General features: G+C 38.8%; 1 protein-coding gene across 17 annotated transcripts in view; it reads left to right on the top strand.

Annotated features, from left to right (window-relative positions):
- The window catches only part of LOC132905038 (disks large 1 tumor suppressor protein), a 523073-nt gene that overhangs the window by 246393 nt on the left and 258640 nt on the right, over positions 1-18040 (top strand). For 11 of the 17 annotated variants that reach the window (XM_060955976.1, XM_060955960.1, XM_060955990.1 and 8 more), the window contains exon 3: positions 4921-7296. The exons of the other annotated variants lie outside the window; for them this stretch is intronic. In XM_060955976.1, the coding sequence (XP_060811959.1) occupies positions 6879-7296 (418 nt within the window). In that variant the 5' untranslated portion in view covers positions 4921-6878. The remainder of the gene's footprint in view (positions 1-4920; positions 7297-18040) is intronic. 17 annotated transcript variants of the gene reach the window in all.

The raw sequence follows: 18040 nt of genomic DNA on the forward strand, positions 1-18040 counted from the left end.
CATCGTGGAAGTTTTGGAAAGTCTTAAAGCACTTTTATCTTCAATAAGACGCCTGGTAAATAATTTTCAAAATTTGTATAGCAGCATTGTTGAATTTAATCTTAAAACAAGCCTTGTTCAACTAGTTAACTTGTTAACGGGGTCTTCTCTTAATCAGGAAGTTTCATGGTCGTGGAATTAAAAGTTGATAAAGGTAAATTAATAGTTGGATTGGCAAATGTGAATCTTGTTTTTCCCAGTTAATAAATTAAAATTAATAGCTACACCTTTGAGAAAGGAGAAATAAAAATAGGGAACAAATTTTTATTATTTGAATTTATTGAACAAAAGGACGAAAATTCACGAAACGACAATGTATGGTATCGTAACCAGCAAGCTGGAAAAGAGTTCCGTAGGTTCGACGCGGTCGTCAGCCGTGAATCAGGCCAACGATGCTGTTTTTTGGCGGTACGTGACGCTATAGTGTCGACACATTAATTTCTGTCGATCGATGCGCCGCTGGCTAAAATAAATAAAAATCGCAGGCAGAGCATCGTTATTAGTGGTTTTGCACACGGCGCGCTGGTGTCGGCTGCTTTTTAACAGAAACGACTCGTGTCGGTTTCGGCGCTTGCGAATATTCAACGGTGTCACGGGATCGAGAGCCGCGAAAAAATTGCCAGGGTTGTAATGCAGCCGCGTTACCACAGTTCACCTCCGAAAATCGTCGATCTCGTTTAACATTTCCATTGGTCGCATCAGGGAAAATTTTCGCTGCTGAAAATTCCGTGTCGTTCCAACATGGTGCGAACAGTGAATTCGTGTCCGAAATAACATACTCGTTGTTGTAAAAGTTGTTTATTCAAAATAAGCGATGAATTTTCATAGGAGTGTGTCCCTTTTATGATTCTGTGTTAAAGTAGAGGTAGGATATTCGATATTTGATATTCGATATTCGATATTCGGTATTCGTATATAAAAAGTATTCTCATGTGATTATATATATAGATGATTATAGAAGTTGGATATTTTTATCTATACAATAATGCAAACATATAAAAATAAATTTCATAGATACACTAGCAGTAGAAAAGATCAATAAAGTAAGACCTACGTCGAATTCTTATGTATTTATGAACTTTCATATACAAATATGAAGTAATCTCAGATCTCAACTGATTCCAATTCCAATGAATGGAAAAAATGTTTTTCGTTAATCACATAGAAAACAACGCGTTTTTCCTCGCGTATCGATTTATCACGGATTTTCATATTTTTCCTCTGGATCGCTGTAGCTCTTCCACGCGTCTTCTCCCGACGAAATATACGATGACACGGACGCAAATCCGCGATAATATTTTAATATCCTTTTTTTTTTTTACGGCCGACACACACGAGAATCATGCCGTTCCGTGCCGTTGAGCCGCGTTTTTAAATAACGTGCGTCGAATAAATTTCTCGCGCGAACGGCCGGACGAACAAACGAACGAGAATATCATAAATTTTCATGCATCGTGGACGAAGTCTCGGATACTTTGCGCCGCGCAGAATCAAAATAAATTCCGGCCATGTAACCTACGTGTGTACGCCGCGCCGGGTAGCTCTGCGTACAATTGCGCGAAACAACTCGGCTGCGGAACGGACCCCGCGTCGCGTTTAATTGCGCTGAATGCAACGCGCTCGTTCCGTCTCAGTCTCAGCCTGGTTTTCCGCTAATTTCACCCCTGAACTTCGTACAAACACTACACGCAACTTCGTTCCGTACCGATTAAGAAACACAGACGGTCTTGTTGCTTCGAGGATCATTATAATTTACAGAGGTAGGAGGAGAATTTTTAACTTGTCTGAATAAAATCAGTTATGCGGAAGCAGGAATTTCAATGCTGTAGTGGTAATGATATTTTTATAATTTTTAAATGCGACATATTTAATTTTATCTCTCTGTATAATTGTAGAATGAAGCGAAACTATATACAGAGTATACATAGTATAGTACCTGTACACTACACAGTTAAAAATCATAGTATGCGCTACGAAATAGCGTGGGTTCATTATTATAAATATTCCTTATACCTTTTCAAGTCGTGAAAATGAATTATGGCACAGAATAATATTATAACAGTTTTAATTAAGAAATTAAAGAAATGATACTTTTAAAAGTTGAAATACTTGACCAAATAAAAAATTTCTATATTTTACCTACATCGCTATGATTTTCATTCTTTCATATAGTATTCTCTATACGTTCTACTGAATTCACCTATCGTCTGTAAAAACTTCTCCATAGAAAAATTAAAAGTATTTCTAAATGGAAGTAGTTATAAGAAGTGATGGAAGTAATGAACGATGACTCGAATTATATTAGAATTAAACTTGTTGACTCACCGAACTTCACAATATTCTACATTTAAACAAATAATGAATTACATTCTCCCTCCCACTCTTCTCTATCTATCTCTATCTATCTAATAGTAAGTCATATTCTTAATCAGTTAAACTTCTCTCATGAGCTATGTCATAACCATCTGTACTGGTCCCTACAGAATATTCATCTGAATACTTTTTAATTGCTATCACTATACACTTAAATATAAATCAGATGTGAAACGTACTATTGCGAGGAGAAGAGGCGATGATAGGCGAGCACTAGGAGCATCAGTGGCCAGCAGTCGCGTATCAGAGAGCGTTTCAATCGCATTGTTCATCGCAATGGCAGTTTGTCTGGATGATTCCCCGACCTCTAACGTCCATTCACATCCCCAATGCATTATTTCGTACTCGCGATCGCTCAGTGATTTACTGCACCGGCGTGACGGGTGCAGGCAACTGCATTATTTCTACCCCGTTATAATCGCGTTCGTTCGCGGTTTATTTATCCGCGCACGATGCATTTGATGGCGGCTGCGAGCAGACAAAGAGCCACGGAACGTCAATTGAACGGTCGCAAAGGATATGCCTTCATCGAGTATTAACTAGCCATTATATCGACACCTATTCCGGCGTATTTTTCTCCATCCTCGATTAATTATTTCTTTGAACGAACTTGTACCAGTTTTTATGATCGTCCGTGATTTATTCGATGAGAAGAAAATTGAAAGGATTTGTTTCTATAGTTTGAAATATCTATCGAGATCGCTATATCATCCAATACGATTTATTTCATATCAAAAAACTATTATTCTCTTTCTTGTATAGGGGAAAATAGAGTTCGTGTTAACATTCCTCTATATAAACTGTCATTTTGCTTTGTTTTTGCCAAAAATAGAAGAGAGAAAAAGGTTGATCTATATAAATAAATCTTTTCCTCTCCAATATATGATTTCTGGTTCCAAAAAACATCACTCGTATCAAAACATTCTGAGAGTACTAAAGGTTAGAATGATACTGAATTTCAAGTTTAGAATACCATCCAATACTAAAAACTAATTCGAATTTTAACTTCAAGATCAGATATTGTACTCGAAGCGAGCTTGTTAAAACTATCGTTCGCATTCCAGAAAAAATTGCAATTTCTTTTTGCTTCATTCGTATCATTAAAAAGCCCAATACACAAAAATTTATCGGTAACTCGACTTGCCATTCAAAAACGGAGAATCATCGTTAACAAGCAACCCCTTGAACCGAAGATTCAAGTTTTAATTGTTACTTGTACGTGACAGATACGAGCATCTTGCTCGTCGCGGTGACGAGGAGTGCCAGCAGTCAGTACTCGAAGAACATACAAGTGTTTTCCACTGCGCCGTTCGTCGAGACGCTCGTCATAATTTACAACTCCGTCTCTTCTGCTTTCCAAGGTTCCTCGACACTCGAGTCAATCCATAAAATTCCTCTCTAGCTCTGTTTCATATTCCAGAACTCAGAGTTGGTCGCGTTTGTTCTTCGCGTTGCAAAACGCGTCGAGTAATTTACTTTCGATCAAACTTTGTTTCACGTTCAACAAGGACACGCCGTCACGGAACCTTAATGATACAATTGAATAGCTTCGAAAGTTTCTCAGTGAGACTTTCGTGACTTGCAGAGAAACGAAATGTATGTGTAAAATCTATAGCGCTGCATCGACGGAGATGGTTAAATTATACGACAGGATCGAATGAAAGCATCGTGAAACAACCATTGTCGACAGTTAATCGTTATAAATTCTGATATTTGTTATCACATTTGCTTCGTATTTTAATATAAAATACTAGCTCCATGTCGATATGCTCATAAAAATTTTTAAACGCTTATAGACACCTTTTATGAATATATTACGTGTATTATACGAAACATTAGCACAGTTATGAAATTGATAAAACCGTATTTATTACTAGAACTTAATACTTACTATGAGCCTAAGAGCTCCTCGTACTGTATATTAATGGTTTTCTAAATGTACGTTTGCGTTAAATATCTCGTAATTTCTTCATAGATACATTTTTGTATTGGTTTTAAATTTCTCTAATATAATCACGACAGTCGTACCTCATTACAGTATTACTGAATTTTCAAGATGTTTTATATAATACATAAAATATAGACATAAATGTTTTCTATGGTAGCTGTCTAAATAATTTTGCGGTCCAGTATATACTTTCCGATAGAAGCAATGAAACACGAGCAATAAAATCAATCGGTGTATCGCGGCTGGAATAGAACCAGAGATACCGGAATATTCTCCTTTTAACGAAACAAATCGAACTTACATTTCCGTGAACTCGGGGATCTCATTTCGCTGTATCAAACGCGGGGCTATTAGACACGGCAACCGCATCGTCTGAAGGATCCTCCTCGTCGCAGCATCAGAAGCTCGACAGAAAATGAAAAGAAAGAAAAAAATAGGGAAGGCAAAGATAACTACAAAAAAGGGGGAAAAGGAAAGACGCCGATCCTGTTCGAGTGTGTTTCCTTTTGCCAGTAGAATCTCGTCCAGGCTTGGTGGCATCGTTCGTATAACTTTTGCAGGCCAGCGTAAGAAAGAGACGGTTCTGAAGCCCCGTAATAGAATTCAATGTAAAAAAGAAGAAAAAACGTGGGATCGACAAGGTCTGGTTGTTCGGATAAAAGAAATCCCGGACACTTATCGAACCTTCCCGTCCAGTAACTTCGACGTGGAGCTAAAGCTTCTTGGAAACGGTTTGCAGCGTTCAGTGAAACCACGTTATCATCGAGGATCAAGATCCAACTCTGTCCCCGAAGAAAGGAGCCGATTCAGCCGTGCGTAGCAAGTGAAACGAACACGCTGGCCGGAAGTGCCGCCTCAATGGGAGCGGGTCCTCGTTCCAGGGGGCTGCATTCGGAAAGACGTCAGCCTCGCGCAGCTCGATGGACCACAGAGAATCGCGGCGAGAAAACAGACGCAGAAGTTGAAACGGCTGGGAGACACGAACGGTGTTGGCCAGCCCAGCTCGTTGCAACTTGCTCCGCAGCGATAGGGCAAATGGGAAAGTTGGTGAACGGAGCAACAACGATACCTCTTTCGGTTTGCTTGCTAAAAACTTTCACGAGAGTGTTCCATAGCCAGCGCGGATCACAAACGAATTTTTTCTACTTTTCTAAGTGCGTCGTTCATCGGGACCAACAGTAACTGGTAGTGTGTTCATAAGCTGGCTTCATTAGTCGTAATCACTTACCAGGGAATGACAAAGTTGCCCGTGCAGTTTCACTGACTGCGGTCGAGGTTTCATTGGCCATTAATGTTATTCACGACGTATCACGCGTATACGTCGCCCTTGACTGGCCTAATAATTTCTTTGCTACGTCGTTGGAACGTTAACGAACGCGGTGTGAGCGTGCGGAATTAAAACATACGAGAAGAAACTTTCCGAAGAAACTGGATATTCCTGAAGTCGTTGATCGTCACGCTCCCAACAATCGTGCCTTCCAGTTTGTCATGTAGCCTCGAGAATGTTGAATCAGTGTATGGAAACGAGTGTCTAAAAAATTCTATGAATTTTTTTTTTTTTGTTCATCCTATCGGCATAAAACGTAACTGCAGCAACGGCGCGTTCCTTGGTAGTTCGTAATCCGCAGTTCGTACGTTCCGAACTTGCCGCCAAAATCGTAATCCTGACGAATGTCGCGCGTTCCCGTTGTCAGTGAAAGATGTGGAAAGCAGCCGAAGGATTCGGCACACGGGATCTCCGATTTGAACGAATTCGTGGAATGAGCGTGCTCGCACTTGCTGAAGCGACCGGTTAGAAATGGAATCGATGAAGCACATCAGCCAGCTTGTTGAAATGGAGGTGAAGTAGGATTACTTCGATACTTGGGTAATCCAAAGAAGAATGGAGGTAGATCGACGAAGAATTTACGGCGGATAGGTTCCATTAACGGCGAGACAAATCTCGATGCTAGCGCGACTGTGACGAACTAAAAATTGGAATCGAACGATTGGTTGTACAGGCGGAAGAATTCATGCCTGAAGAAGGAACCAGCGGGAAGGTTCCTTTCGAAAAGGAACGAAGTAAGAAACATAAATTCTGGTAATATTGTTATCCAAATTCACAAGAAATGACGTAAAAGGCGTGATGTCAATGATGTAAAATATATTTCAAATTCGAAAACATATACAAACAAAATCTTTATTAAACATAAATCCACAAAGTATAATCGAGGGAACAAAATAGCTAAAAAGAAAATCAAACTGCCTAGCTAAAATTTTCCAAACTTAATTAAATTCTCTGAACAACTATTACTTTAAAAAAAAACCTTGCGTGTCTTTAAAACGAACTTCCAAACAAAAATCCGAATTTACCTAGAAAAAAAGAAAAAAAAGAAAAGAAAAGAAAAGACAATTAAAAGTCTAAACAGGGTAAAAACCACGTTACGTATCTAGAGAAACAACAATCATTCCAGCGATCAGGCTGTGTAATCGCGGTTAGGAAAGAAAAGGAGACGTCGTTCGCAAAGATTTCAGTGCTATGCATCGCGTTGGCTACTGGAGCCTCGATGACCTTGACTCAGCGAGCATGAAGCACCCATCGAGGTCACCGGGACTTGAGATTGCTATGGCACTGTTCGGCATGGTCTGGCTGTTGCGTGTCCGCTCGGAGATGCGTCGTTGCTCGAAATGTCGGCACGAAGAGATCCTGGCGGCCCAGCAACAGCAACAACAGCAACAACAACAGCAACAGCTGCAGCAGCAACAGCAACACCATCACCTCCATCATCATTCCCATCACCAGCAACGCACACTGTCGCAGACTACTAGTCTACTGCAGACCCCCGACGATGCGGTCAGCTCGTCGGCAAATACACTGTTCACTTTGGACACGCCTGGCGCCGTCGGTTCCGCCGGAAGTTACTGCGAGGTGCACGGATTTGTGCAAGCGAAAGAAGGTAGTATTCGTTCGTCTCTCGATGTCTGCTTCCAACGATAGCCTACGTAGTTTCGAATGAATTTCTTGCAAATTCTTTTCTTCTTCTTCTCTCTCTTTTTAATGTTTATGAATGTTTTTGGGAGAGTTTTATATATCGTGCATGTTGTACGTACATACTTACAGTAGTTCACGAAAGTATTTGAATACTTATCGTCGTAAACCTTTAGGTATATATGCTACGTGTATTATATAATCCTGATAGTCGGGTCCCATTACATCGCCAATAAAATTTCAAAATATTTTTGACACACATTATCTTTATAAAAGGCGTTCACAAGTATTCGAATACTTCTCTGAGGTTACGTATGAAATTATATAAAAATTTGTTTTGATCGAACAGACCGGGAAAAATATCTATCTCGCAAGCTTTATTTAATTTTTATCAGGCATGCTGTTTTTCTATGGACGCTGTTTCTTTGAAATTGAGATTAAACGAATATATAATGAAATAATGGACGAGCATAACTTGCACTTGTTTTATTGTTATTAAGATTTTTATACGTTAAATATTTGCCACGATCTTTTGCAATTTCCGATCTCTGTGAAAAATAACTCTGATAATCTGTCCGTCGCCCGTAATGCTTCATCCTAATCTCATGCCGTAGTTCGAAAGAACGATTATGATTTCCCCGGGAACACTTTAAGAAGTTCACCGCTACTTTTGCAATATGCCAGGGTCATATTGTTAAAGAATCGAAGAACGTTAGCAGGCCGGATACTCGGAAGAAGTTTTCGAATTTACGAGGCGCAGCGCAGCGGGGCTTCCGTCCCGTGTGTGCTACGGGTAACCAAAATCAAAGTAGGTCGTTTACATGGATGGCGTGGAGGAACAAAGAAAGACAGAACTTTTATTTGCCTATAAAAAAAGTCGCTCGTAGAGTGGCTTTCCTCCACGGAAACGCTGCGTCGCGTCGGTTCAATTTCGCTGAAAATAGGAGTTTCAAACTCAATTATTAATAACGTTACGCAAAAATTCGCGTGAACTTCTTTTTCCCTTTGCCTTTCTTTCCTTCACATATATACCTAGTATTATGCCCATTGTCCATTCTATCGCGTTACTCTACTACATTGAAAGAAATGGCTACCTGAACTTGAGTTTCTTCTTCTAAATTTGTTCCTTTCGAAGAGAACGTCGAAGTGATTGTTCGATAGTTAAGATATTATTATTATTTCATTATATTTAGTTCATTTAATCAGGAATTCAAACAATCTAAAAATCACTTCAATTTATGATATTTATAAATGACATTTTAATACAAAAGTGATTTTTTCAGACTTTAATAAATTCATTCCTGATGACGTTAGGAATTCGCATTGTTTGTATCGAACAAAGATGAACGAGTCAGGTTGGTTTTCAGGCATTATTGACGCGCTATAAAAGCGTTACACGTCAAAGCGTTCCCCAACGAATCGTATTTTATCGGTGTTCCTCATCTGTTGGACACCGCTACATCGTGACGCTACGAGTTATCGAGTTTGTTGCCGTCTTTGTCAAGCATCCCCATTGTTTCTCTGGCAACAGGGGAGCATCTGTTTCATAGGTAACCATTCTCTTACCTCCGTTTCCGACGCTAACGTGTGAATAGCATCGTATCACTGAGACGAATTCGCATTAAAGATCAACCAAGCAAAGTTCGGCAGAGGCGGCCGCGTCCTCGTCCATGACAGAAATATACGTAATTTGCGGCAAATGTTCGTCAAATATCAATTAGGGGAAGTTAATTTGCTGTACATCTGGAAATAATTGGCCTGGCAGGGGGATAATTGTCTCATTCGAATACGAGAATTATACGACATTTCGAATATAACTTTCTGTCTGCTTCAGAGAACAACTTTAAACGCAATAATACACGTAGTAAACTTTTTAATCCGATCGAACATTGGAACTTACGGTTTATAACGAATCTCCACTGGAGAGTAGGAGATGTTAACTATCAGTCGAACTGTAATTTCCTTTTCAACGATTTTAAAGAAAGTAAAAAGGAACTGGGAAGCCGTTCTACTCGAATCATCCCTTTTCTCCGACGCACCCTTTTATCCGGTATCTAGCATGTATCCATGGTCCATCTACTTACTCGACCCAGTTATGAAATAGTATTCTTCGCGGCAGGGCGAGTGGCGACTCGGTGGTATCGCGCTTTAAAGCTGAAAGCATGTTCGTGTCGCGCAGGAACGTCGCTTGTCGTATTGTTTCCAGTTTATTATCTGCCTGTGAGAGCCGACTTTCCTCGCGAGACTATGGGCAAGAGACGAATAAAACGGAAAAGGGAAAAAGGAAGGGCGGAGGATCGAGGCTGGAAGTTCCATGAGTTAGGATATTTGTGGTGCGCTGGGAAAAAAGGAATTGCTTTTATCCTTGCCGACTGGATATCAAGAAAAAGTCGAAGGTCTCGTTAATCGTGTCGTCAAGTAAGAATATATATTTAATTTTACGTTTTGCGGATTCATAAAATTTGATCCGAAATATCGATTGCCGACGTCTAGGTTACTTTGCGAGTTCCTTTCAACAAAATTCATCATTGAAACCATGCATCAGCATGGAAAGCCAATGAAGAAACGCTGTAAACTTTCGGCAGTAAAATTGGAACAAGAAGATAAGGTGTTTAATCAACGGTATCCTAGGAAACTTCGATCGAAAAGTTTTGATAAACATAACAAAAAAGCTTCTGCATTACCGGAGAATTACAGTGGAGTGCGTTGAAATCGTGGAAAACTAGATGTTATTAAATCCTCAATTTCAGCATATGGAAGAGTTATGACGAGTTACTCGAAATTTCGATTGGTGTTAATCAACGTGACATTAAAATATGGCTAATTTGGCAAAATAAAGCGGTCGTACGTTTCGACGCTATCACGTAAAATTAGATTAGGTGGAATTATAACCGAGTCTCGCGTATTAATACCGAAAATTGATTAACTAACGAGTCGTTTATTCGCACAAGTCTGGAATATTCGAAAATCAATTATCGAGTCGCAGCGCAGGTACGATTCGATTGTTACGCGCGAATTACGGCCCGGTCTTTTGAAAAGTCCGCAATTTCAAGCGATAACGAACGCGTAGCTCGGCGTACCATCTGTTTTTAATTATTTATTATTCGCTATCATTCGATAACGAGCTGGCGTGGAGTACTTAGCGAATGAAAACGGGGTTCACAGGTGGAAACCTCGTTATCCTGATTCGCCTACGGGAGGAATGGCAGAGGAAGAAAAAAAGGAAACGAGAACTAGTGGACGCCAAAAGCAGGTCCGATGTTAATTTACACCGGCTACGAAAGGAAACCACTTCGTGCACCGGAGAGAAGTTAAAAAAAAAAAACAGAAATAACAGACAGAGAAAAAGAGAAAGAAGAAGCTTTCCATGCGCACATTAACGCGAATATCTCTCATCTTTCCGCGTAAGATATATTTGCAACGATTTGAACCGACCCTCGTAAAATGCATCTTCTTTTTTAATCATCTTTTTATTTTTATCAGCGCCAGACCGAGCGCACACGTTCGTCTCTGTATTTATATAATGGATTTCCTTCGAAAAGTGGAAATGTCCAGGGGAAACGAGTTAGGGAATTGTTGCGACTACTTAAACACTTGCAATACATTGAGAAAACATCATGTTTTGTGGGATTATCTTATCCAATCTTTCTTTTAATTTTAACAGCTATTATAATTTGAAAAATCCTTACCGTTTCTATAGTTTAGATTTATCTTTTCGGAAGCAAGTCATTTATAATTCATAATTATTGTTATTATTCGTTTACTGCGAACAAATTAAAGTTTCGGTTAATTGCCTTACTTAAAGACGAGACCGAATAGTCTCCACCAATACTCTTGGATAATAATGACAATTAAAAACAAAATTCGAAAAAGAAACAAAATAAATTGAAGACAAAGGTTCTCGTTCGGAAATATGAAATTGCTTGAAGCTTAATTTGCAAGCAACAGCTGGCGTACCGACAGAATAATGTTATCCCGGATCTCATTAAACTCGAAAGAGAAGAACCGGTACACGCAACAAGAAATTTTAATCTGAAACAGCAACGTACTCGAGGTAAAGTCGCTTTATTATGAAATTTTCTTCCGGCTGCCTTAGCTTCCTTGCGTTTATTTCTCCTTTTGCTTCCTCCTATCTTCCCTTCCAAACAAATCTGTTTTCTTTGTCGTGTTATACGCCTGTTCTTGTTCGTTTTGTTTTACAGTCACGTATTCGCCGTGCATTTTTCTCCACATACCGGTATACGGTTAACGAGCGATATAAATTAAGCCGGAAACTGCGGGAAATTTAGAGGTTGAGAAACCGTTTGGAGAGGGAAGGAACAAAATGCCGCGTTAAAGTTCTACAGCGAAATCCCACTAATTGCCTCTACTTATGTACGTTTTGCTGGCACATCAAATTAATCGTAATCCACATGCCAACAGTACTGTATAACTATAGTATACTTGCATAGAGTAGTACCTGCTGCATACTTATACTTATATGAACACTAATTATGAACCTAAGTAGAGATTCTTAGTATCAAAGAGTGGAGATAGAATGATGAAAATTTGTAATAGTTTATATTATCAGATTCTGGAATTACCGATGAAATAATAATTTAAAATAATGACTCGAACAGTACCGAAAGAACCATAATGAATTTTTAATATTCTTTGTTCCGAGCCAATTGCTTCAACTCGGATGGAATATTTCAACGATAATGGTTGTTTTCCTTGGTTGCTTGTTGTTTCAAGAGTCGCAATTTACAGAAGTGATCCTTCAGCTTCTACTCGCATGTTTTCCAAGCGGCACGGAACCATACATAATCGTTCGCGAGTATGTTCTTTGTTCACTGCCGAAGGAAAGCAACGGAAACAACCTTTTGAAAGGATTACAGTTTCGCATAGTAACATAGGAACAACAAGAACAGTTTGTTTCCATCGCTTTGACATTCGTTCGAAGGAACCTTCGGAACTTCTTTCGTCAACTTTTCCCGTCGATCCTTATTTATTTGCCCGATAAACATCGACGGACAGCATGAAGAAGCGAATGTCGCTGAGCGATCGAAATAATGTATTACGTTCCATGTAAACAATTAGAATTAATCTCGGCCCAATTATTATATTAATAGACAAACGAAATCTCATTGATATTTCTTTTACTTCAACAATATTTACTAAAACCATCAAAATTCGCATTATAAGAAGTCCAGTTTCCGATCTATTATTGAACAATATAGCGAGCATGCGAGCACACATCAAACAGCCGTAAGTCGTAACGCGATTACACATATTTTCAGTTTACGATGTATTCTCAGTCTCAAACCCGACGGCGACGAAATCACTTTCAACGGCGGAACGGTAGCTTCGACTCGTTAATGATCCACGGACCAGGAGATGGAAAATTTACGGCGGACATAGGAGAGAGGAACGGGACAGAATCGTTAATTCACGTCTATTTCGACAGGCTGCATTTCCTTTCTTCGTTCGACAATGGCAGCGTTATGAGAGATGCAAGGAAACGACCGCATCAGTTCGGTCAGGAAATGCATTATTGCGTTTAAGAGAATGCCAGAAACGCATCTGGGTCGTGGCCAGCCGTAGATGCGATCCTAACAGGAACATTAGTGGAATTACTCGACTTCGTTTCTTCCCATTCTACGCGGGCCAAAACGTAGATACATTCGTGCCTCTCTATCTATCCCTCTGTGTACGTGTCTCTCTCTTCTTCTTCCCTATTTCTCTTTTCACTTTAACGGTACCGATGCTGCTGATTGCGATTTGCAATGCAACGCGCGCGCCACTCTCTTCTCATTTCGGTGCATCACTTCGCGATCGATCACTTTCAGAGCACGGCCTAATGCGGCTCGTTAGTGTCGCATAGAAACTGCAATTCCGACCGACTAGGGTCTGTTCCGTGTATCATACCGCCGCTACAATATGCGAATTGGATTTTGACAATGACAGTTATAATTAATAGTCGGCTACAAGTGTACACGTAAAGCACATTAACAAACATAGGTACGCACTGTGCCCGGTAATTGATGTCAAGATGCGGGATCGGTGGTTCGGGTATGCACTGTGCGACACCTTTCACCGGATATTTCGCGTTTGAGGATAACCCGTAACGCGATAAACGATCGTTAAAAATTGTACGAAACTGGGAAAAATAACTTATTTACCAATCACGTGTTCGAAATTTAACATCAGAATTACAAAATGGAAGGTTCCAAATCCTTTGTCTTTACGTTTATGAAAGATATAATGTTACTTCTAATGAAGTGAACGTTAAACACGTGCGAAATATATGATAATATGTACTGGTTATTTATCAAAACGAAAAGCAGAGAGAGAGAGAGTTGATGAAATTGTAAGTATCAATTAAGTGCTTTGGCATTAAAATTTCAAAAACTTCAGTAAAAAATGTAGTAAGTGGAGTTAATTATTTCGTCCTGTGAAGCGCTCATGTGTGTTTATTTATTTGTATATCATTTGAAACAGAATTATATAATTCTAGTGTTAAAAAGCAATCGTTAACAAATATTTACAATTTTTCTAAAAACACTGAATTTAAATTATTATTCTCTCCTCAATATAACAAGAGAGTATCGATGTAAAAACAGGATTTCGCTCGGCCTTTGTCCCTACGATTTCAAACGAAATTTCCGCCTCAGTAAAAGATCCATCGATTAGAAGGACGAATCGATGGATAGTTTTATTTGCCAGTGTGCACGAACCCATTTGCACAATGCGCAAGGACAATCGTGTCGCGTACCACGAAACGATTTTCTGCGAGAACAAGCGTATCCAACGCGATCAGATTCCCTTTACAATGGTTTCCGACAAGTCGCACGAACCAACGTGCCGCTCAGAAAGTGGATAGAAGATGACTACCGCGACCTCATCTTCTACAGGTCTGCCTATCAGCAGTCTGGCTAAATTGCCAGCACATAGATAGTGCATATTCACGATCGAACAGCTAATGCCCGCTGATATTCTGCTCCTTTGAATGAATTACCGTCTGTGCATTCTCCAAGTGAGTGCCACTATCTTTGAGAGCTAATACGTACGCTCCTCTGTTTGTCGTCGACGTCGCGGATTCTGTTGTTGGGAAGGAGGTTTGGGTTGTGATTTTCTGATAGTAATCATGTCGAATGTCATTCGCGCGAGAGTAATTTGCGTAAGTGGAAATCGCACAGAATAGTAAGTTTTTCTTTCGTGTCCGATTAAATAGAATATCGTTTGTTTCCAGCTAACTTGTATTGCTTCGCTAATAGCATTAATTCATACCAGTATAGCAATCGTGCAGTTTACGTGAAATTAACTCTGATCGTGTTACAACGAGACAAAAAGTTCCACGCAATGTAATTTTTATTTGTGAAACTGGATATCGCCAGGACGCGACGTGATACATTTTTCAACAAGGTCTGATGTTTCAGAGTTATGATTAACATTTTACTATAACTGCAGCGAGAATTATATCGTTGTTCAGCCAGCTACAAATCGCGGATTGCGAACTATGATTGTTAATATTTCCTTTATTCGTTTGCTGTAAACAAAAATAGTTTGCCAAGTAAAATTGGCAAGCATAGTAAAGCATACAGTTTTCTCAATTTTTACGAACTTTAGATGCATAAATCTGTCCATCGTTAGGTAACAAGAAGGTTTATTGCAAGCAATAATTACAATGTATTTATTTAGAATAATCTACATCAAGTAATTTAAAATTATGCCTGAAAGAATCATTCTTATATCTCTAACAATAGGAAGAGTTTAATAAATGACACGTTCCGTGGGTTCCGCAAAGCTGCTGAGTCCCAAAAGGTGATAACATTCGTAGGATTGTTGAGTCTACGATAGTAGTAGAATGAATTAGTTCCTTTCTGGATATTAGCAAATTAGAATTAATTAAAGTTTTATCAAAATAATTTTGAATAATTTTGAAGATAAATTTTGAACACAGTTTAACGTAATTATAACGAAATACTATCTCAAGAAAGAAAGACCTAAAATAAGGAGAGAGCTTGGTAGAACTGCGTAAGGTATAAAACGTGGCTGGTCTTTGTTCGTAACACTATGGCGCGGAGTAAACGGTCCGCACAAAGTGCCAAGGATTAAAAATGAATTAGTAACGTGTTATCGCTCTTCATACAGCCGTGGACGAATTGTATGCACCATTTTCCTTCTCTATCCCCGGAGAAAAATGTCAACGAGGAGACTGTAGTCCCTCCCTTCGGTGAAGAGGTAGCGAAGCGACGAGAGACAAATATTAACGTCCACCAGCCAAGCGAAATTATTCCTGCACTGAGAATTAAAGGCATCTCGTATTTCTCTTTCCCTTCAAAATATCTCACCAGCGCAAACATCGTTTAAGTTCATTTCCCGCCCGTATCTTTTTTATTAATACTTTTTATTAATTTTATTATCTTTTAAGAACAATTCACAGTTTGGTGCGAGAAATTTTCATAACGAACCTCAACTCTTTCTTATCTGATCTGGTTCGTTTCGTTAGTCTCGAAAATAAGAAGCATTCCAAATATTAGGTATTATTTGTAATAATAAATTTTGTACACAGAAGCTTTCCATAAATAATATTATTAATAGCAAATAAAAATAAAAATTGAATACGTTATCTATCGCTATCGCTTTGACAAGATAATTCCATTATGTTACATTCTACTGATTATATCGACATCTTAACTGCGCAATATAAACGAACTATTTTTGTGGATGAAACATTAATACATAGTTGTACTACGGATACTTATATAAATTCATATTTTTACGAATACAACTGAAGGAATGGAATCTAAAAATTTGTTTCACTAAATATTTATTATAATTATTATTCTAACATCTTTAAATTCTCCATAAATGCAGAAACATCCCCAATCTATTTACTATCTTCAATTTAAGAGCTCAATTTTGTTTAGCGGTTGGAAATGCAACATGATTCTTCCGCTATAGCAGCGATCATCTTGTCACGAAATTATTCCATTCGTATATAGATATATATTCGTTGTTCGTTCGTATTTCGTTGACACGCGAAATAAACCAGGAAAACATGATTTCATGAAGAGTAGATGAATAGCAAAAGCATAGAACTAACACAGTACACAAGGTGGAAATATTATAGGATCGCTTTTGAGATTAAAGTGACATACCAGAAGAGAGGACGCAGAACGACGTTGTCGACGGGAACGTATAAATGACCGGCTATTGTATTCCCTAGATCGCGAGACAGTTTTCGTGAAAAGGTTAATAGAATGACAATAAACGAAGCTGCCTTTATTGTAGATTTTTGCGCGTCCGGAGAGAGTTGCCACGCTAACGAAGCGACTGCGTTTTAGTAATTAAATAACCGGTGTTGTAAAACGTGTTCGCAGAATCGGCGAAGTGAATTCATGTACAATGTGTGTAGCTGCTTTTTCGTCCTGTCCGCCATCCGGACCACATAATCCGATAAACGTGAGCAGAATCGATATTACGACAATCGCAGCATGTCCCTTCGATCGACAAACAGGCTTTTTCGCCAGCTTTCTGCCAATTTTCGTTAATTTTTCGTTCAAACGACTAATCGTTCTGCTTGAGAATTATCTATTATTCACACGTTCTATATCGCAAAGAAATAAGCGCGTCAAAGCTAGGCTTCCAGATTTTCTAAACGCGTTAGCCTTTTCTTTATCGTTCTTTGATTACTTGTTTAAGTAATTATTTGATGAAGTTGAAGCACTTTTCTCGTGACTTTTAATAGCTACTTAAGCGAATGTCAATTGTTCAGTGCTGTAATTTACTACTCCGATAAAATAGTATGGTAGTATTACACATAATTTGTATTTACTAATCCTCGTGATATGTTGGAATGAATGTTGAAATTCAAATTAAGCTCTATAGATATGATCTATCTTTATTAAAGCGGAATTATAATGCAATATAATGAATTCGATGATATAAAATAAATGCTTAGTATTCATTTTATTAATAAAATGAAGTGAAATATTTTTTCAAAAAGATATCTGAACAAGTATTGTGTTTGAAAGAATAATTATATTTCCAGAGAAGGCTTTCAAGCACTTTTTATGGACATTTTTTTAAGGTTGTATTTTTAGCGTCCGTCTATGTAGGAGTACTCTACGTATTTCACTTTTATTTCGCGATATCTCGTATCGTTGAGGATGATGGGACGAGGAATCAAATTGCACTACGAAAAACGCAGGTGACATTTTTTTAACCGTAAAATGTCGATCGCGAGCATCGAAGAATCGAGTCGTTGAACGCTTTCCAATTTCTCTTCTTTTCTCTGCCGCGGAAAGAGGAACAAATTCGATCACCTCCGTTCAATTCCGTTATTTACCCGTTCGTTGAACGTCGTTTTCGATCAGTTTCACTTCGCTTACCAGGAAATTAGTTGCGTTTCCCTTCGGTAAACCAGCACCGAAGGGAATCCCATTGTTGAAGCTTTCGAGGCTCTGAAGGTTGCTTGTTCAAAACATCGAATTTCATGCGGAAATTCACCGATACTCTTTGTGAATTGATTATCTTTTACGCGACGGAGAAGTACACTCCATCCAGGATAACGTGCGGGTCGTAAACGTATACGTAATATAGATCGCAATATGTATTTATGCTACGTGAATTCCTTTGTGATTCTAAATCGCAAACGATAACCTTTTCATAAACATCTTTTCACTCCTAATATCCATTTCTAGTTGATCTGTTACTATATTAGCTCT

The sequence above is a fragment of the Bombus pascuorum genome, chromosome 1 (assembly GCF_905332965.1).
Source record: "Bombus pascuorum chromosome 1, iyBomPasc1.1, whole genome shotgun sequence".
Taxonomy (NCBI): domain Eukaryota; kingdom Metazoa; phylum Arthropoda; class Insecta; order Hymenoptera; family Apidae; genus Bombus; species Bombus pascuorum.